Source organism: Schistocerca serialis, chromosome 3, assembly GCF_023864345.2.
Source record: "Schistocerca serialis cubense isolate TAMUIC-IGC-003099 chromosome 3, iqSchSeri2.2, whole genome shotgun sequence".
NCBI lineage: Eukaryota > Metazoa > Arthropoda > Insecta > Orthoptera > Acrididae > Schistocerca > Schistocerca serialis.
In genome coordinates this window covers 994,261,419-994,282,632 of record NC_064640.1, presented here as the reverse complement: position 1 = coordinate 994,282,632, position 21,214 = coordinate 994,261,419, and the positions used below count along the sequence as shown (strand labels likewise).

Here is a 21,214-nt window from a genome sequence, read left to right as displayed (position 1 = left end):
GACCCAAACACCATTGCCAAACATTTTGCACAGTGGGTGGAATGGAAGCAATTATCTTGTACAACATGCTGCCTATAGGCATATAATGCCCCATTTAGTGAGTGGGAATTCTTCAGTGTCCTCGCCCACTGCCCCGATACAGGCCGGCCGGAGTGGCCATGTGGTTCTAGGCACTACAGTCTGGAGCCGAGTGACTGCTACGGTCGCAGGTTCAAATCCTGCCTCGAGCATGGATGTGTGTGATGTCCTTAGGTTAGTTAGGTGTAATTAGTTCTAAGTTCTAGGCGACTGATGACCTCAGAAGTTAAGTCGCATAGTGCTCAGAGCCATTTGAACCAAGCCTGATACAGACCCAGAGCCAGACCACATCCACAACCAAATGATCAAGCACCTACTGGTGCATTTTCAATATAATATCCTTGTCATCATTAACCGCATCTGGAGCTAGGGCGAGTTCGCACCACAGTGGCAAGAAAGCATCATTGTCCCAGCGCTGAAAACAGGTAAGCATCCTCTAGAGATGGACAGTTATCACTCAATAAGCCTCACCAAAGTTCTCTGTAAGTTGCTTGAACACATGGTGAACTGATGGCTGTGTTGCCTCCTTGAGTCTTTGCATCTTCTGGCTCTGTCCTAGAGCAGTTCTCGCCAAGGCCTTTCCACTACTGATGATTTGGTTTACCTGGAGTCTGCCATCTGAACAGCTTTTGCCCAACATTAACACCTTATAACCATCTTCATCGACCTGGAGAAGTCTTATGACACCATGTGGCGACACCAAATCATCACTACCTTACGCAAGCGAGGTATCTGGGGTCCACTCCCAATTTTTATCCAGAACTTCCTGTTGCACCGTACATTCCAGGTTTGAAAATTAGTGCTTCCCACAGTACCCCCATATCCAAGAGCTTGGGTGACTGCTGGGCTCTTTACTGAGCGTCCCTCTCTTTCTAGTTGCCATAAATGGTCTAGTAGCAGCTGTTGGGTCCTCAGTGTCGCCCTCCTTGTATGCTGATGACTTTTGCCTCTACTATTCATTCTCTAGTGTGGGTATCGCTGTACATCGAATGCAAGGTGCCATACAAAAGGTGCAGGCATGGTCCCTCACCCACGGTTTTCAGTTTTCAGCCACCAAGACTCAAATCATGCACTTCTGTTGATGTTGTACCATTCACCCACAACCAGAACTTTACCTCGACGACTAACTACTCAATGTGGTGGAGACTTACCGCTTTCGAGAACTAGTCTTTCACGCTCATTGACAAGGATTCCCCACCTTCGCCAGCTTAAGTGAAAAGTGGCATAGCTACACTGCAATACACTTCACTGCCTGAGTAACAACAGCTGTGGTGAAGATCTCACTACACTTCTGCAGCTTTACAAAGCCCTGATACAGTCTTGTCTTGATTATGGGAGTCTGGCAAACGGTTTGGCATCACCCCTCAGCGTTACGGTTACTGGATCTGATTCACCACTGTGGGGTTCGACTTGCGACAGGAGCCTTTTGAAGTAGCCCTGTAAACAGCTTAATCGTAGAGGATGGGGTCTGTCTGTTGCAGATCAGGTGGTACCAACAACAGCTTTTCAGTTATTCTAGACACGTTTACAACTCCCTTAAGCACCCAAAGTACCGTCTCCTCTTTCCAAGCATGGAAGTCAATTTCCTGCAATGGTGGCCCAGATCAGGGGTTATGATCACAATCTACATTCAGTCACTCCTCCCTAAAACTCCAGCTATTTCCTCTACCACCTCTCCTCTGGGCCCACTCATGTACACCTCCATGGTGCATATCTCGGCCACAGCTTTTTCTTGATTCATCACAAGGTTCAAAAGACTCGGTTCACCTGAGGCCCTCCACCACCAATTTTTCCCCACCTTTGCACATCTCTGGGTTCAGGAAAAGGCTAAACTGATGGATTGGTGATTGCTGATGACATAGGCTTTTCTTATACCCATATGGGATGTACTGAACTGTGCTCCTTTTTGGATGGCTGTAGTGCTTTCTCTGCGGAGTTGGTAGCCATCTCTCATGCTCTTGAGCATATCCGTTTCTGCACTGGGAGTCCTTTCTCATCCACAGTGACTCCTTTACCTTCACCATCCTTTGTTTGTGGCTATCCGGGATCCCCCGTGTGCCCTTGAACAATAGGGATGCTCAGTGACCTTCTTCTGGACCCTGGGCCACCTTGGGATCCCAGGGAATGAATTTGATGATAGCCTAGCCAAACTGGCTACCAGTGAACCGACTCTTGAGATCAGTATTTCGGTAGCAGTCCTCCGATCTGTATTACGCCATGAAGTTTTAGGAATCTAGAATGGCCCACTCTGGCTTAACCAACAAACTTTGGGTGATAAAGGTGACAACAAATCTGTGGAGGTCCTTCAAGCAGGCCTCTTGAAGGACGGGACTGTGGTCTACATTTTGCTGAACTGTCCCAAACTGACCACCCTGCAGCAGACTCTTGATCTCCATGATTCACTACCCCTGGTATTAGGACACAATTTCACAGTGGCTGACGTAGTTTTGCATTTTATTCATGAAGGGGACTTTCACCACTTGCTTTAAGGGGGCTCCACTTACCCGTATCGATGCATTGAGGGATTGGCAGAAAACTCTGTTGCCTCCTCTGCCCAGACCAGGCTGCGGCTGTCAGGGCTTGGTGGTCCACCCTGGCCCTCACCCTATCTGTTCTTTTACTCTTCTTCCCATCCTCTCACATGGTGTGTTTGACTTGTTCATCTTATGTCTGTGTTTTTCTTGCCCTGTATGTGATGGTAGTCTTTCCTAGGCAATTTCTGAGTGGTATACCTGTGGTGACTGGGGATGGGGGAAGTATGTTTCCTCATTGCATTCTGGTCTCAGGGCCTTCTGGCGACTTCTTAGACAGGGCATCTTGCCTACTTTTTTCCTGTATTTCCCCTTTATTCTTTTTTGTCCCTTATCTAGCCTTTGTTGACCTTTAGTAAGCCTTGGAGTTTTCTTCCTCTGGGTTTTGCACAATAGGCCATCTCTGATCTACAGTCATGTAGACCTCTGTGTTTGAGGAAAACTGGACTGATGACCAGTAGTTCCAGTAGTTTGATTCCTTTAATCATCCAACCAACCAACAAATACTGTCATTCCTCAGATCATGTACCTTTCCTCCTCATTCACCCTGCATAGTGGTTCCCCTTGTTTGGAACATGTGCTTTTTTTCCCCAAAGAACACACTTGGTTCACAGAAGAGTGTCATGATGAATGGAGACATAGTAGAAAATGGTAATAACAGCTTATACTGCATCAGACATTGGGTATTTTCTCACATTTAATAGAGTTAATAACAAATTAGGGATCAAGGTTATTTGTGAAATAACATGAAAATATATGGATTATAAATTTGCATCAACAGAGCAACCCTCAATCCTCATATTGTATCTACAGCTGTCAATAATAATTCATAATGTGAAATGAGAACTTAGTTCTCTCTCTCTCTCTCTCTCTCTCTCTGTGTGTGTGTGTGTGTGTGTGTGTGTGTGTGTGTGTGTGTGTGTGTGTGTGTGTGTGTGGGCCCCTTTCAGTGTAGAGTGGAAAGATGGAAAGATATTGCTAATATTCCTAGTGACAGACATCCTGTGAGTGTGTGTTTTTAATGAGAGACATTCAGCAGCGAATTCCCAGAATTGGACATTTATGTATATTCATAGTGTGTTTTTTTCAACCTTCGTAAAAAAATTTCTGACTTCATACTTGCTCCACATGCATTGTTCACACTCCATTCTCCGCCAGGCTTCTTTTTTTCACATGACAAACTATTTATTTCTGACATTACAATGTTTGAATCACTGGTCTTTATAATAATTTTCTGTGATGGAGTAGTCTTGTCACAGAATTACATTTGATAATCCTCCTTACAGCATGTTCTCCTTGTTCATCCAAACAAAGCAACAGTCTCCTTTCTGTTTGTGGGCTGCTCCCACTCTTTTTCACCTTGGCCTTCTACTTGCAAGGTTACATGCCTACTCTTCTTATCACATTCTATCTTCCTGTAAGTGCACTTGTATTTTTTCATATTTCAGCTGTAGAGTTAATGGCAGTGAACTGTTGCAGGAACGCTCGCTGGTTCTTGACCAGCCAGTGAAAATTGGTCGATCAGTTGCAAGAGCCCGCGCAGCCCAAAACAATGCAATCTTTGATTGCAAAGTGTTGTCCAGAAATCATGCGCTGTTGTGGTATGAAAATGGAAAGGTATTTGTTTGTTTTGCTTACATCTCCAGTGATGACATTTTATTCAGAAAATAAATATTTACTGCAATAAATGTAAGGACATAATAAAACTAAGTATGTGCATTATACATCATACAAGTTTATGTTTATTTAAGGCTTTCAGTCATTAAAATATAGTATTCTGAATATTTCTGAAGATATATGTGGGCAAAAACACTAGATGATTTGTGTGTTGATTGTCCTGCTGTAGCCACTTTGTATTTCATTGTAAATGCTTTGTATGTTGATAAAATTTATCAGTGTTTGATAACATGATCCAGTGAGGTATCCTCATGGTAATAGCAATGTTTCTGGATGTGCAAAGGCATTGTGTGCTACCTTGTCAGGCATTTTCATTTATTCGTTCTTACTTCAACACAAAATGACTTGCTGCTAATGTACATAAACTGAACAATAGCTTAATCCAGATGGTTTTCGGTAACACATCATGAAAGAGATAAAGAAGACCTGTGTGAAATCCAAAATGTTGGTTGTTTTTAATGGAAAAGTTTGCAGCTTTGTGACATAGTACACAAACAAAGAATTTTATCATTAGGTGACAGTGACAGGAAGAATACTATTTTGCTATAAGTGCAATTATCTACTTGAATCTTTTAACTGCGAGGGAAGCTACAACTGCTTAAAATCTGCTACTTAGGATTATAAATTCTGGGACAGCATCTGCTCATGATTTTTTAGAGTGTTTCTCAGAAACTTTTAGGCAAATGTTGTGATGTTTTATTAATTTGACTTAAGTACTTTGTGCACATTAAACAGAACAAATTAATAGGAGAAAACATATTATGTATCACACATCCAAATGAAACAATGAACCTTACTCATAAAGTGACAACTGTGCGTGCTCTAAGGTCCTAATTGAGTTCTTTGTATTCTGTGAGCAATATACTACCAAGTGAGCAATTTGATTACACCTTATAATGAGCTTCTAATCTTTAATCTGCACGTACTGTATCTCACTTTCCCAAACTCTGATTGTTCCCGTGCATCTAAAGAAAAATATTGTCCATATGCATTGTTACCACTATGAACTGATAGTTGGTCTACTTCTCTACACTTTATTCAGATTTGTACGAAATAAAGAAATAGATGAAACACCTAGTATAATCAAAAGTTATCGTTTTCAGAAAAGTGTTAATTTTTGTGTTGTGTTTTTTTGGCTTATTTCAGACATTATAATGTTCTGTCTATATTGCATGAGGCATATTTGCACATACTTAAAATATCGATCACCATACAACACTGTAGTCGATACCATTTTGCTTACTTGTTGGCTGTCTCTCTTAAGTACTTAAATTTGCATTTTATATTAAAAGTTGAAAAACAAAGTAACTAACTGCATTTTTTTCTGCTCACATTTGTTTATTTCAAACTGGTTTTTGGCTTATTAGACTATCATCAAGGAAACAACTGGCGAGTGTCTACGAAAGACATTAGTGTTCAGGAGCCAAACTTCAGAAACAAAGATACCTTCAATGCATACAGAATCTTTGGTTGTGACATTGGGTGAGAGACGTCAAATCAAATACCCATCACTCATGTTATACACCAAGCATGTTGATGAGTTACTGTACCTCTGTTACAAATGCAATTGTAGTATGGATAGTATCAAATACTGTAGGCCTATATAATGAAAATGTACAATATTGAAGTATACGAATTGTATGAATATAATACTAAACATTATGAGGAAAAACAAAGTAAGATGATGATGACTGGTTTGTGGGGTGCTCAACTGCGCAGTCATCAGTGCCTGTACAAAGGCCCAATTTTTTTCACACTTCAGTTTTTTACACTCTCTAATCTAGCCACTATCACGGATGATGATGATGATGATGATGATGATGATAACACAAACGCCCAGTCCTTGAACAGAGAAAATCCCCAACCCAGCTGGGAATCGAACCCAGGACTCATTGATCCAGAGAAGCAACAAAGTAAGATGTATGACAGTTCTATTGCGGCACAAGATTTTGGATATGAATGTGATCAATTAGGGTTGAGCTTTGGGATTGTGTGGCTGTTCGAGTGGCTCATACGAAGTGTAAGAGTGGAAATGTGCTCCACTGTAATTGATCATTCAGAATCAAGCGGAGTTTTTGAGCTAAATGCTTATTGACATTAAATGACACTGATAGGCTAAAGTGTGTCCTTGTTGGCTCTATGTTGTACTTCTGTGTGCAGTTTGTATCTCTGACCATCTGTGCATTTGAATGTAGTGGGAGATTTCATAAGTAAGACTACACTTTTGCTGAACATTTCCACAAAACACTGTACCATGCCATTAGACGCAGGGTGAAACGGAGGTATGATAACATGCATAATTCCATTCTGGGTGCAAAACCACTGAAAATCCATGGAAGTGAACTGCAGATCATTATTTGTGATGAGTTCATGGGGCTCCATTAGCAGAAAAAAATAGTTACGAGGATCTTAAAGGTAGTTTCTATCATGGTCTGTTGCATTTTTATTGTTTATGGAAAATAAGAATATGTGTCTTACAAAAATCACACACTTTGGACATCGAAGTGGTCCTGCAAATTACACATGTAACCAGTCCCACAGATGGCTAGGTGTGCCATGGCTGGTAGGTTTGGGATGGTGCCAGTTGCTGCAACTGACAAGCCTGTCATTTTTTGAACCACTCATCCAATATCTTCATCTAACATGGCCAACAAATGCACAGTTGGGCAAGATTCTTCATTCTGGAAATGACCCAGTGGGACTTACGCAAGAGTTACTGTTGGGTAAGTGCATGCTACAGTTGGTTCAGCCCAAACATCCATACTACCAGAAAAATGAGATTTCTACTCTTGCTCTCTATAAGGTGGCAGCACTCTCCAAACATACCTTGATTGTGACTGGGCAGCACAAGAACACAGCTTGGAAGTGTATATCGTTCATTACCACTGAATATTTACAACAGATGAACTTCTCAGGTAGCTTGTGCGTGGCATACCTGTAGCTAATACAGATGAACTTTGCTGTCTCTTGGCAGTCTGTGAGTTAGTCAGAGGGACTGAAATTAACTCACTCGCAGACACTTGTTGCTAACTGTTCCTATTGCTCCATAGATAGCAATTTCCGATGTCGGACCTGCTGCAGCCACAGTAGACGAGATGGAACTGTAGTAGCTTCTTAATGGTACTGCGATCCATAGCATAATTGCCAGAACTGTGGTGGATCTGTGACAAAAGTGAACAAGTGTTGGTGGTGCATTGACTTTCATTCCTGTTGGCCAAAGGATCTCCATCTGCACCTGTATTATGTGGAACCAAAGTATTCCCCGTTTTACAGTGCTCTCTCTGGCAGTTGGCAACACTATCGGCGAATGGATATGATGTGCTGATGGAAGTGTCGGGCAAGCAGAATGTAGTCCTAATTAGTGAGTTCTATTTGGAGGCAGACGCTCACCATTGGGAGACACCTGGCAAGTAATGTGCCTTTGTGGTGACAGCCTCTCGTGGCACTGCTGTGTACAACTTGAGCTATGTAAACAGCAATTATGGAAGTGCAAAACTCTCAGAAGCACTACTCCATTCTGGTGGTCTTCCTGATTGAACAGTAAGACACTTCTGAAAAGGCGAAGGATGCTGTGTCATGAAAAAGAACAAAGAAGTTCTGTGGAGTAGGTTGAAGGAAGTGCCTGGGGCCAGCTGGTTTGCATGAACTGGCACATCAGTCTAAAGATTGAATCCTTATGTGTAGCTGCTATGGCAGTGATGGGAAACTTTCCCACAGATGGTTCTAATTGTGAATCAATGTGGAAATTGACAGTCTGTTATTTATCCTACAGACCCATAGGAAATGTAGGCAGTGTGTTGCCATTCTTGTCCTGAGCTGACATACAAAACGAGTGGAATATTGGTTATTTGATAAGAAAATAGCCCAGTATTGTAATCTCTAAGCTTTACATTTAGGCAACTTTGACTTATTGTGAAAAATGTGGGCAGCAGAAGCAGCAGCTTGTGATCTCTGACCAGATGAAATTTGTTGCCGTAGACAAGAAAATATGTAACATTTGTGTACTAAGTGTAATTGACAATACCTCATTCTCTATCTGTGAATAATTTTTTTGTGCCAGGGTCAAGATCTTAAAGGAAAACGCAATATGCCATTTGGAGCCCTCTGGATACTTACACGATAGAATGTCCCTGATGCCATATGGTGATTCATCCATGGCTAGCATGAGTGGTAAATGAGGCTGATACTAAGTTAGGTATGGGGAAATTTTGAGACATTACTTCAGCTTACGAAATGCTTGGTGGCAATCCACAATGCACCAGAAAGGGATACCTTTTCTCTGTACTTGATTCAGTGGATTGACTATCGTCGCAATTTGGGGGATAAATTTGGCATAATACGTAACCGTGCCCATGAAAATCTGCAGTCCGTTACATTCTTTGGTAGTGGAATATGGGCAATGGCTGACAAATTCTCTGACATCAGTTTAAGGTCTTCCTGGCTATAGATACATCATATAAAAGGGGTATCCAAACCAAAGTACTCTCCACTTGCACTACTACACCTGTCTAATCTTTTATTCCATTTTTTCAAAACATTATTGAATTTCATCTTTTATAATGCTTGACAGCACCTCACAGTTTTCTTTCTTCACCTCAGCAACATCAGCAATACACTTTCCTTTCATGTCTCTCTTCATTGTAGCAAAAAAAGTTGCAGGACGCAGGTTGGTTAAGTGTGGGAGATAAGGAGCAGGGATAATACAATTTTTGGTCAAGAACTGTCATACAGACAAGGCTGTGTGAGTGGGGGCATTGTCATGATGGAAAACCCAGTCACTTGACTGTCACAAATGGGCTGCTTCTGCAGCACACTGTTTTTTCAGTCGTGGCATGAATTTGGCAGCCATCTGTTTCATTTCCAAACCTTCTGTCACAGTTTGCTGCACTGAACTCCAAGTTACTCTCAACAGCTCCAAAATTTCTTCAGTGGTCCACTGTCGATGGCTGCATGAATGTTTCCAACATTTTCATGTATGTGGGCTGTGGAAGGACAACCGAGACAAGGTTTTTCATAAATTGACATTTCACCATTGCTGAAATGGGAAAACCATTCAAACACGCGAGTTTTCCCCATAGCATCATCCTTGTACATCGTTTTTAACATTTCATGACTTTCTGTTGCACTTTTTATGAGGAAAAAGCAGAATTTCACCGCTGCAAACTGTTCACAAAAATTCAGCTTTTGTAGAAATGACATGGAACAGTTCTACAACAGCATTTACACAGATACTCCGCAAGCCACCGTACAGTTTGTGGCAGAGGGTACCCTGTACCACTACTATTCACTTTTTACTGTTCCAATCATAAATAGATGGAGGGAAAAGCAACTGTCTATATGCCTCCATATGAGCTTATCTTCATGCTCCTTAGGTGCAATGTATGATGGTGGCAAGTAGAATTTTTTGCAGTCCGCTTCAAATGCTGGTTCTCTAAATTTTTTGAATAGTGTTTCTCAAAAAGAACAATGCTTTCCCTTCAGGGATTCCCATTTGAGTTCCCAAAGCATCTCTGTAATACTCACGCACTGTTTGAGCCTACTGGTAACAAATCTATGAGCCCACCTCTGAATTGCTTTGATGTCTTCCTTCAATCTGACCTGGGATGGTCCCAAACACTCGAGCAGTACACAAGAAGAGATTGCACCAGTGTCTATATGCAGTCTTTCCCAAAATTCTCCCAGTAAACCGAAGTAGACCATTTGCCTCCCCTACCACAGTTACCACATGCTCGTTCCACCTCATATTGCTTTGCAACATTACACCCAGATATTCAAATGACGTGACTCTGTGAAGGAGGGCACTAGTAATACTGTTCTGAATATTACAGGTTTGATCTTCCTACTCATTTTCATTAACTTACATTTTTCCACATTTAAGGCTAGCTGCCATTCACCACACCAAATGAAAATTTTGTCTAAGTCATCTTGTATATTGCTACAGTTACTCAACTTTGGTACCTGGGGCATCATCAGCAAACAACCACAAATTGTTGCTGACCCTGCCCACCAAATCATTTATGTATACAGAGAACAACATTAGTCTTGTCACACTTCCCTGGGACACTTCTAACGATACTCTTGTCTGTGATGAGCACTCACTGTCGAGGACAACGTACTGGTTCTATAATTGAAGAAGTCTTCAGGCTACTCACATATCTGTGAAAGTATTCCATATGCTCATACCTTCGTTATCAGCTTGCCATGGGTCGCCGTGCCAAATACTTTTCAGAAATCTAGAAATGTGGAATCTGCTTGTTGCCCTTCATCCACATTTTGCAGTATATCATGTGAGAAAAGGGCAGGCTGAGTTTGGCACAAGTGATGCTTTCTAAAACCGTGCTGATTCGTGGACATAACCTTCTCAGTCTCAAGAAAATTTATTATATTCGAACTGAGAATATATTCAAGGATTCCGCAGCAAACAGAAGTTAAGGATATTGGTCTGTGATTCTGTGAGTCCATTCTTTAACCCTTCTTACATACTTCAGTCACCTGTGTTTTTTTTCTTGTCGCTTGCGACTCAGTGCTGGGCAAGAGATTCATGATAAATGCAAGTTGGGTAAGGAGCCAATGCTGTAGAGTACTCTACATGTATAAACTCTGCCAAAACTCGTCCCTACCTTCCTTCAGTGACATTCAGCTTACTGATTAAGGAAAGATCGCTCTGTGTGCTCCTAGTGGCAAAACGTCATACTACAAAAGCTCTGCCGATGAAACAATTAGTATAGTTTCTCTTAGGTACCCCCCGTATACTTAATAGAAGGCTTACAAAAACTATCATTTTGGCATGTTACACTTCGGCCCACTTTTCAAAAGGATTGAAAAAACTTATTGGAGATTTCATATAGGCTCCTCTTGAGATCTTCCTATCACCACTATGTCATTCAGTTAACTGACACATCGTGAAGTGTAGGCAATAGTTTGTTCTCAAGATCTCTGAAAGATTATATGTATGCTTGCAACACTGACAGATAACCTGTTGTATTTATAGAGGTCATAAGGAGTATTTAATACCAGAATGGCTTTAGAGAATTTTTTCATCCTGGAGAAAACCGGGATTTTTTAAAAAAAAAACCTTAAGCTGCAAAGGAAATGCGCTATACACATCAACAAAACAGTGCTCATACAAGCGTCTGCCAACAGCAAAGTGTGTCTAAGGCTTTAGGAAGACTACGCAGTGCTTTGTAACAACAAATTGCCTCCAATGAACGTGGCGTGACAACTGTTTAAACTAGATTCGTTTGAGCAGTTGCAGGCAGGCTCTTGCACATGCGCAGTTGAGTCGCATATGAGTAGTACCTTCTTCCGCTTCTAGTTACAGAAGTGTGACTGGGCGCTACTACTTAATATTGCCCCGGTTCGGAAATGAGTAAATCTTGGGCTGATGCACAGCCAGTCTGAGTTGTTGTTGTGGAGGTGGGTCGTCTCCACGTGACTTGTGTTTACGTTTAGTAATTTTTTGTTGTTTCCTCTTTGTTTATTGCTCTCACGTTAAATGATAACAAACATATTTTTGTGGCCGGGAGCTATCAAATGAATTAAAATACGTTCGCGTAATTACGGAAGGCTAAAATATGTCATTAGTTTTAGATTTTATTTCCACCTTTCAGACAGTCAAACATTAATCGCCTTACAGAACAATGAAGCTATTTTTACCGGTTTCCTAAAGATCTTTTCTGTTGAGGCACTCAATTTATTTGAAAAGAAGTGTTTAATTTCACACTATTGGCTAGTTTCAACTGTTCGCTGCATTTCAAGTGATCGTATGGCATTATGCCATAATAAAGAACCAAACATGAGATAATACAGTACTGGTACTCCAAGAAAATTTACATACGAATGTGCATTTTAAGCTGAATTATGCGTTTTAGTATGGTTCACGAAATTTCAACGCTCCTAAAGTATACTCTGATGTCTTGTTTCTTTTATGACATAATTTAAGGTCTTTTAATGTTTTACACGTATGAACATATGGGCTTCCTGCATCATCGTAGCTGCCCAAGCGCGGTGACGCTTGTTATCTGGCGCTCTCTTGCAACTGCTGAAACGAACCTATTTCTAACAGGTCGCGGGAAAATATTGCAAATGGTGGTCTGAAAAGCGTTACATTGAAAGCAGATTTCCTTTTGCGTAAGATGAACGATGTGCGAGAATGTACGATGAATTTCTTAAATCCCAAAGCTTTTGACTCTCATTTGAAAATCAACTCTTTGAGGTCGACCATTTAGAAGAATTTCGAGCCCAGAAGATCAGACATTTACGACATTATTAAAATTTTTACTGGCAAGTTTGTGTGATGTATCTTCAAGTGTAACAATCGCAAAAAAGATCAACATTATATGTGGAAGCTTAGCTTCTCTTCCAACTTATTAATCTTCGAGACAGATATTATATGTGAATGCTACGTATATTAATTTAAACCATCAACTTTCCTTATTTGTGTGTTCGCGCTACGTAACAATGATCCTGCTATTGGCTGACATCATGTGTCCTGAGCTGTCATAAGCTGGCGAGATCACATGACATGAGCTATGACTGGCTTACAAACACGCATCGCAATCTTTGTTTCAATGCTTCAGAAAGTGACATGCAGTGTTTCCTGGAATTCGAATTTATACCTTCATAATACGCAAATATGCGGCGTACATGTTGCTGCACATCAAAGGTCTTTCAAAACATGTTTTTCCTCCTGAGTTTCGTTTTCTAAAGTGCCGGGAAATTCTACTCTGGTATATAAAACCATAAACATTCAAAGGATTGATGAGTTTTACAGTGCCGAATAAGAGCGTACTGTCACTTATCATGGAAAAAGTGTATTTTCACCCGGGAGAAAGTGTATTTTTAACCGGGAAATCCGGGAATTTTTTTTCCTTGTCCACATATACACCCTGTATGTTCAAAACTTAACATTTTTTTAGTTAACGAAAAAGTTCTTTAATGACAGTGGTTTCCTATGATCTGAGGCCCCCTTGCGAGTCCAGGGGTAAGAATAGGCCCGACGTATTCCTGCCTGTCGTAAGAGGCAACTAAAAGGAGTTTCACACATTTCGGCCTTTATGTGATGCTCCCCTGTAGGGTTTGACCTCCAATCTTCAAAATTTTCCTGAAGAGCTAGCCAATTGGGGAATGGCGCCTTACATGGTGCATTGTGTCCGTTGTGCACTGAGATCTTTGGCCCATTTTCTCGTCGTCGCATTGCAGTCCCGTCCATTCTCCGTCTCTTGGGCGAGGACACCTTCCTAGGTGTTTTTTCCACCATGCACTATGCAGCGTCGCTTTCTGTGTCAACGATGACCATGGACTTTTTTGCACCTGATATCCAGCACAATAGCCAGTTCGTTGTGGTAAGGCCGCCATCTACCCTATTGGTTGTAGCCCCCTGACCACACAGCTGATGCCTGCACCGTTAACTCCCCACATATGCCAAGGGGTGGATGCCCATCCCCCTGGGGCATCGGAACTCCCGGCAATGGCCATCCTGCCAGGTGACCTTTGCTGAGGCTGGGTGGCACCCATGGTCGGAGTGGTTGGCATCAGGGCGGATGACACGCGATGTTGGCATCAGGGCAGATGACACACGATGAAGCATAGTCCATCATTTCCTGCTGGTGGTGAAACACCAGCAGTCTCTAAGCATTCATGAGCTCAATTCAGTGCACAGAAGTGCGACCCCAAATTGTTCCCCTCCCTGGCCACACCATGGGAGGAACGACAGGCTAAGGATGGTGGCGAATCTTATTCGCCCCAATACCTTGTCTGTTAGAGAGCTGATAGAGAATCTTTCATGCCAATGAAGCCTCAATTTTGTTGAACATTTAGAGGGCAAGTTTTGGGAGGGCTTGTCCAAAATGAGATCTGGGTCAGTCTTGATCAAAACAGCATCCTCTGCCCAGTCACGGGCGTTACTCGCTTGTGACAAGCTGGGGGTGTTTATGTAACCATCACGCCCCGTAAGAGCTTAAATATGGTCCAGGGTGTCATAAAACACAGGGACCTTCTTTTGCCATCTGACGATGAGCTGCACTCCAATTTAGAGCGGCGAGGTGTACATTTTGTCTGATGTGTCCATTGGGGTCTGAGGGATAATCAGGTTGCCACCGGTGCCTTCATCTTGGTCTTCGATGGTGATGCATTGCCTGAGAAGGTCAAGGTGATGGTCTACTGCTGTGATGTAAAGCCCTATATCCCTCCCCCGATGCGGTGCTTTAAGTGCTGGAAGTTCGGCCATATGTCTTCCCGCTGTACTTCCAGCGTCACATGTCGAGATTGTGGACGCCCATCACATCCCAATACTCCATGTGCCCCGCCTCCCGTCTGTGTCAACTACGGAGAGCACCATTCGCCTTGCTCATCAGACTGCAGGATTCTCCAAAAAGAAAGGAAAATCATGGAGTACGAGACCCTCGACCGACTGACCTACACTGAGGCTAAGAGAAAATTTGACTGCCTGCATCCTGTGCATATGACATCATCTTATGCCGCCACTACAACTGTTCTGGCACCATCAGCTCCGCCAACCCCAGTCACAACTCAGAGCCGGAAGCCTACACCTGCCCCCTTGATGGTGGGGCACATTTCCCTCCCTGTTGCTCCTGCACTACCTACTTCAGGAGCAACACCCTCCCAACCATCGGGGATATCAGTCCCCACTTCTGAGCCGGAGAAGCGTAAGTCGTCTTAGGTTTCTCTCACTAGGAGGGGGTCCCTTGGGTCACTCCCTTCCCAGGTTTCTGCTACTGGGAACGATGACACCCGCCAGTGGCTGAAGAGGCCAAAAGCAGCTGGTCGTAGGGCTTCATGCTCATCCTCAGTCCTGGAAACTTAGCCAGTGAAGCCCTCGCAGCCAGGGAAACCCAAGGAGCAGCAACAGAAATCCAAAAAGAAAATCCCCAAGATCAAGAAAGTAGCAGTGGCACCCACACCACCGCTACCTACAAGCTGTGCATCTGAGGATGGGGTGGAGATTTTGGCGTCCACTGAGGACCTAGATCTCGCCAGACTCAGACACAATGGATATAGACTGCTCAGGCAATAAGTCGGTGGCAGCAGGTGACTACCTCATTGAATGTTCCATGCATTCGGAGTCTCATGATGCCATCGTCCTCCAGTGGAATTGCGGCGTTTTTTTTCCACTGCCTGGCTGAGCTTCGGCAACTGTTAAGCTTAACACCTGCTATCTGCATTGCCCTCCAGGAAACCTGGTTGCCAGCAATGCGGGCCCCTGCCCTCCGTGGCTATAAGGGATATTACAGGAACCAATCACTGAAGAGTGCTGTGGCCTCCCACATTGTTGATCCACCTACTGTGGAGAAGACAACCACACCGAAACAGCACGAGAAGCAATCTAAGGCCATGATCAGGGGGCTGTCTGGGATATGTGATGAGAAGACAGTCCAAGAGGGGCTGTCAGGTGCTGGATTCTGGGGTGCAACTACTAAGCTGCATAACCAGCCGAACAAGAAGAGGCCGCCTCTGTACGTCATCGTAGTGGGAACTGCGACGGATGGTAGCAACATCTTTGGGCTAAGGAAACTCCTAGGGTTTCCTGTGACTGCCGAAGCTCTCCCCCTAGACATGGACCCTAAGCCACTGTGCTTCAGATGCCAAGCTGAAGGGCATGTGGCTAAATACTGTCGCAGCTCGCCACAGTGCATAAAGTGCGCTGGTGTGCATGACACCCATACCTGTGACATGATGAGAAGAGGCGGCAACTTGTGCTCACTGCAGTGGGCGACATGTGGCAAACTGGCATGGCTGCCCAGCATTCGCCAGCGATGGCTGCACTGGAGACAAGGCGCAAACCGAGAAGACACGAAGACAGTGTCGTAAGTGCCGCCAAGCGAAGACACAACTGAAAGGAGAGAAGACAGCTTCCACTGACCAAGGTCGATCGGAATATCGCGCCAGTGAGTGGGTCGCGAGGGACCGGCCACCAGGTGTTACACAGCAGGCGCCGCAAGTGTGGGAGACGCTCACCATGCTGGCGGCTGCGATGGAAGAGGTGATTTCAGCCTTCAAAGCCACCATGGATGCAGATAGGGCAGCTTTTAAGGCCACCCTGACTGCAGAGATGGAGGAGGAGTGCATCCAACTGTAGCAATTGCCCATGACATCTGTGGGGACACCGCAGGCGAAGACATGATGCCATCTGCTGTTCCCCCTAATGGAACAGCTGGCGAAAGGACACACAGAAGAAGGAGAAGAAGAAGAAGAAGAAGACAGAATCTGCCGTAACAACGCCAAAGTCCATAAGTTGCAAGCAGATCTGCTCTGGCAAGTGGGCTACCAGAGAGACCTGGATGCTCAAGGGCATGGGCTACATTGTCCACTACACAGGGAAGACTCAACTATGGCCCTCATTGAGCCTGTCAGCACAGACAACGAGTGAGGAGTGGTGCCATTACGCAACCACACATCTCCAAGCGCTTGACCCGCCCCCCCCCCCCCCCCCCCCCCACCTGCCGCCACCCTGCGGGTCCGGGCGTTAGAATAGGCCTGAGGTATTCCTGCCTGTCGTAAGAGGTGACTAAAAGGAGTCCCTCCCTCTCAAGGGGGTAGTTAGCGCCTGCGTCCAGGGACGGACGGTTCCACGACCTATATTTGCAGTCATTTTGGTTTTTCACTTCTTCTCGTTTCTTCCTTCCTTTGGTTGGTTCCTTTCTTTGTTCTTCTCCATCTCACTGTCTTACTTACTCTTTCCCTTGCCTTTCCTCTCCTTCCCTTCTTCTCCTTGCTTTCTTCTCCTTGCCTTCTTCTCCTTGCATTCTCTGGTCTCCGCCTCGGCGTTTGAGACAGTCTGTCCTCTCTCTCCCTCTCTCTCTCTCTCTCTCTCTCTCTCTCTTCCTCTCTTCTTTTTCCTCTTCTTCCTTCCTCCCTGTGTGTGCCTGAAGGCTGACCCATGCGTTCGCACGCGTAGCCAGTGATTGGGTAACACGTAATTCCCCGCCCTGGGTAGACAAGTAAGGCACGCACGTACCCCCTGGTAAAGGCCAGGCCCAGGGAAGGGTTATTGCCTGAGCTGATACCTTCTGACCATGCCGATTGGTCCCTCCGTCTGTTCCTCGGGAGGTGTGACCTGAGGTGTAAACATTCACCTAAGGCGGGAGTGCCCTCTGAGAGGGTCCCCACAAGGAAGGAGCGCGCCATCAGAGACACTGGCAATCATGGGGGATTCCTCCGCAATGGATTTCTCTTCTTCTTCTCTCTCGACTTCTGCCCACAAACAGAAACTTGACCAGCCACCAGTGACAAAAGTACTACCGCCTGCCCCACAGTTCCTCGTAGTTTCTCGATCTGAGGACGGAAAGAATTTTTCCTGTGTCAACCCTTTCGTTATCCAGAAGGGCGTAGATGCCATAGCCGTATCTGTCAAGTCTTGTACCAGTTTGCGTAATGGTACCTTGTTACTAGAAACTGAGAGCGCCTTTCAGGCACAAAAACTGCTTCGGGCCACACTCATGTACACGTTCCCTGTCCGGGTGGAGGCTCAACGCACTTTGAATTCGTCTCGTGGTGTGGTATATACTAGATCACTCGACGGATTGACTGACCAGGAGATTCAGTCTTTCCTCGCTCAGCAGGGCATGACAGCTGTCCATAGGGTCATGAAAAAGGTCAACAATGACCTTGTACCAACCCGGACACTTTTATTGACCTTTGATAGGGTTCAGCTGCCGTCGCGCATCAAAGCAGGCTACGAGGTTATTTCTGTTCGCCCCTATGCCCAGACACCTATGCGCTGCTACCAGTGTCAGTGTTTTAATCACACTTGCCAGTCTTGTTCCAATGCGGCTAAATGTGTCACTTGTGGCAGGGATGCCCATGAGGGTGACTGTCCACCTCCGTCTTCTCGTTGTCTGAACTGTCAGGGTGACCATGCGGCGTCCTCCCACGACTGTCCCATCTACAAGGAAGAACGCTGTATCCAAGAAATTCGGGCCAAAGAGAAAGTGACCACCTCAGCTGCTCGCAAGCTATTTGCTGGTAGGAAGCCCACGCTGCTCCCAGCGGGGAAATACAGTACTGTCCTCGCCTCTCCTCAGACTACCAGGGAGGTGGCGACGCAGACATACAATCTGACCTTTCAGCACCACAGTCGTCCGTTCGGCTAGTGCTAAGATCATGCGGTCGACGTCTCCTCTTCCTCCCGTCACCCCTCAGACACAAGCACCTTCATCAGCTTCTGCCAAGACGAAGACCCAGAAGTCAGATGCATGGGTCTTCAAGAAGGAACCGTCCCGTGCAGACTTCCTATGTACCTCGAACTCCCAGCCATCGACAAGTACTTCCACTAAACAACCTTCCAAGAAGGCTCACAGGAAGCACAGTTCTCCTTCTCCGCCACGGCGCATTTCTTCTCCTGCGCCACCTAGCGGTTGCCACCCAGGCCGTCATCCGTTTCGCCTGGCCGCACCGCTGGTAGCTGAACATCTGGCCATTCACCTGCAGAGGAAGCTCCCCCTCCCGGCCATCTTAACAAAATGGCCGATGAACCTATAGAACCAATGGATGATGACTGTCCGCCTACTGATAGTGGCGGCAGTGCTCGCTCGAAGCCAGGTCCCCAACGGCCTTCGAGGTGACCCCTTCTTGCATCTTCCTTTTCTTCTTACGATGGCACTTATTCACTGGAATATTCGCAGCATTCGCTCCAACCGAGAGGACTTAAAGTTGCTGCTCCGCTTTCACCGTCCGCTTGTCGTAGCCCTCCAGGAAACGAAGCTACGCCCATGCGATCAAATTGCCTTGGCACACTACACCTCTGTGCGTTTTGACCTACGCCCTGTGGTAGGTACTCTGGCTCATGGAGGGGTTATGTTGCTGGTCTGGGATGATATTTACTACGATCCCATCACATTGCACACCGGACTGCAGGCAGTTGCCGTCCGCATTACTCTCCCCACTTTTACATTTTCCATTTGTACCGTTTACACTCCATCGTTGTCTGCCGTTACCAGGGCAGACATGATGCAAATTATTGCTCAGCTACCTGCACCATTTTTGTTAACTGCAGACTTCAATGCCCACCATCCCCTTTGGGGCTCTCCAGCATCCTGCCCGAGGGGCTCCCTGTTAGCAGACCTTTTCAACCAGCTCAATCTTGTCTGCCTCAATACTGGTGCCCTACTTTTCTTTCGGACACGACTCACACCTATTCCCATTTAGACCTCTCTATATGTACTACCCAACTTGCACGCCGGTTTGAGTGGTATGCACTTTCTGATACATATTCGAGCGACCACTTCCCGTGTGTTATCCATCTCCTGCATCATACCCCCTCTCCGTGCTCAACTAGTTGGAACATCTCCAAAGCAAACTGGGGGTTCTTCTCTTCCAGGGCGACCTTTCAGGATCAAACCTTCACAAGCTGTGATAGTCAGGTCGCACACCTCACAGAACTCATTCTCACTGCTGCTGAATATTCCATCCCTCACACTACTTCTTCTCCACGTCGCGTACCGGTCCTCTGGTGGACCGCAGCATGTAGAGACGCTTTACGTGCTCGTCGACGTGCTTTACGCACCTTTAAACCCACCCTACAGTGGTGAATTGTATGAATTATAAACGATTACGTGTGCAGTGTCGTCGTATTATTAAAGAAAGCAAGAAAGCCAGCTGGGCTGCTTTCACAAGCACCTTCAAAAATTTTACTACTCCTTCTGTTGTCTGGGGTAGCCTGCGCCGGCTATCTGGCACTAAGGTCCACTCACCAGTTTCTGGCTTGACGGTCACGAATGATGTCCTAATGGCCCCTGAGGATGTCTCCAATGCCTTCGGCCGCTTTTTTGCAGAGGTTTCGAGCTCCGCTCATTACCACTCTGCCTTCCTGTCTATTGTTGTACCGATTCCTAAGCCGGGGAAGCACAAGCACTTGCTTTCCAGTTATCGACCCATCTCGCTTACCAGCTGTGTCTGTAAGGTGATGGAGCGAATTGTTAACTCTCGTTCGGTTTGGCTGCTCAAATCTCGACGCCTACTTGCCAATGTACAATGTGGATTTCGTAGGCGCCGCTCTGCTGTTGACCATCTGGTTACCTTGCCGACATTCATTATGAATAACTTCTTGCGGAAGCGCCCGACTGCGGCTGTGTTCTTTGATTTGGAGAAGGCTTACAACACCTGTTGGAGGGCGGGCATTCTCCGCACCATGCATACATGGGGCCTTCGCGGTCGCCTCCCTCTTTTTATTCGTTCCTTTGTAATGGATTGACAGTTCAGGTTACATGTGGGTTCTGTCCTGTCAGACAACTTTCGCCAGGAGAATGGGGTGCCACAGGGCTCAGTTTTGAGCGTCGCTCACTTCGCCATAGCAATCAATCCAATAATGGATTGCCTCCTAGCTGATGTATCAGGTTCCCTTTTCGTGGATGGTTTTCACCATCTATTGCAGCGCGCAGCGTGCATGTTTCCTGGAGCGCTGTCAGCGTTCTCTTGAGTGTCTTTACTCCTGGAGTGTCGCCAGTGGGTTCCGTTTTTCTGCCAAGAGGACGGTCTGTATTAACTTCTGGCGTCCTTACGACTCAGTCCCGTTGCTCTCCCATTCGTGGAGACAACAAAATTTTTAGGTCTTACATTTGACAGGAAACTTAGCTGGTCTCCACATGTCATATTTGGCTGCCCGCTGTACCCGTTCTCTAAATGTCCTCAGTGTTCTCAGTGGTATGTTGTGGGGAGCGGATCGAACCGTCCTACTTCGCCTATATCGGTCGCTCATCTGCTCCAAGCTGGATTATGGGAGCTTCGTATACTCCTCTGCACGGCCGTCCATCGTACGCCGCCTCATCTCCATACAACATTGGGGTTTACGTCTTGTGATCGAAGCGTTTTATACTAGTCCCGTCGAGAGTCTTCATGCGGAAGCTGGTGAATTTGCACTCACCTACCAGTGCGATATACTGCTTTGTCGGTATGCCTGTTGGCTACTGTCA

At 45.3% G+C, this 21,214-nt stretch overlaps 1 protein-coding gene across 5 annotated transcripts in view; it reads left to right on the top strand.

The window, feature by feature from the left end:
- The window catches only part of LOC126471445 (sarcolemmal membrane-associated protein), a 354,795-nt gene that overhangs the window by 84,687 nt on the left and 248,894 nt on the right, over nt 1-21,214 (top strand). For all 5 annotated transcript variants that reach the window (XR_007586307.1, XM_050099624.1, XM_050099625.1 and 2 more), the window contains one exon: nt 4,089-4,226. Coding sequence is in view for 4 of the 5 variants with exons in the window: in XM_050099624.1 (XP_049955581.1) it covers nt 4,089-4,226 (138 nt within the window). In the remaining variant the exon portion in view is untranslated. The remainder of the gene's footprint in view (nt 1-4,088; nt 4,227-21,214) is intronic.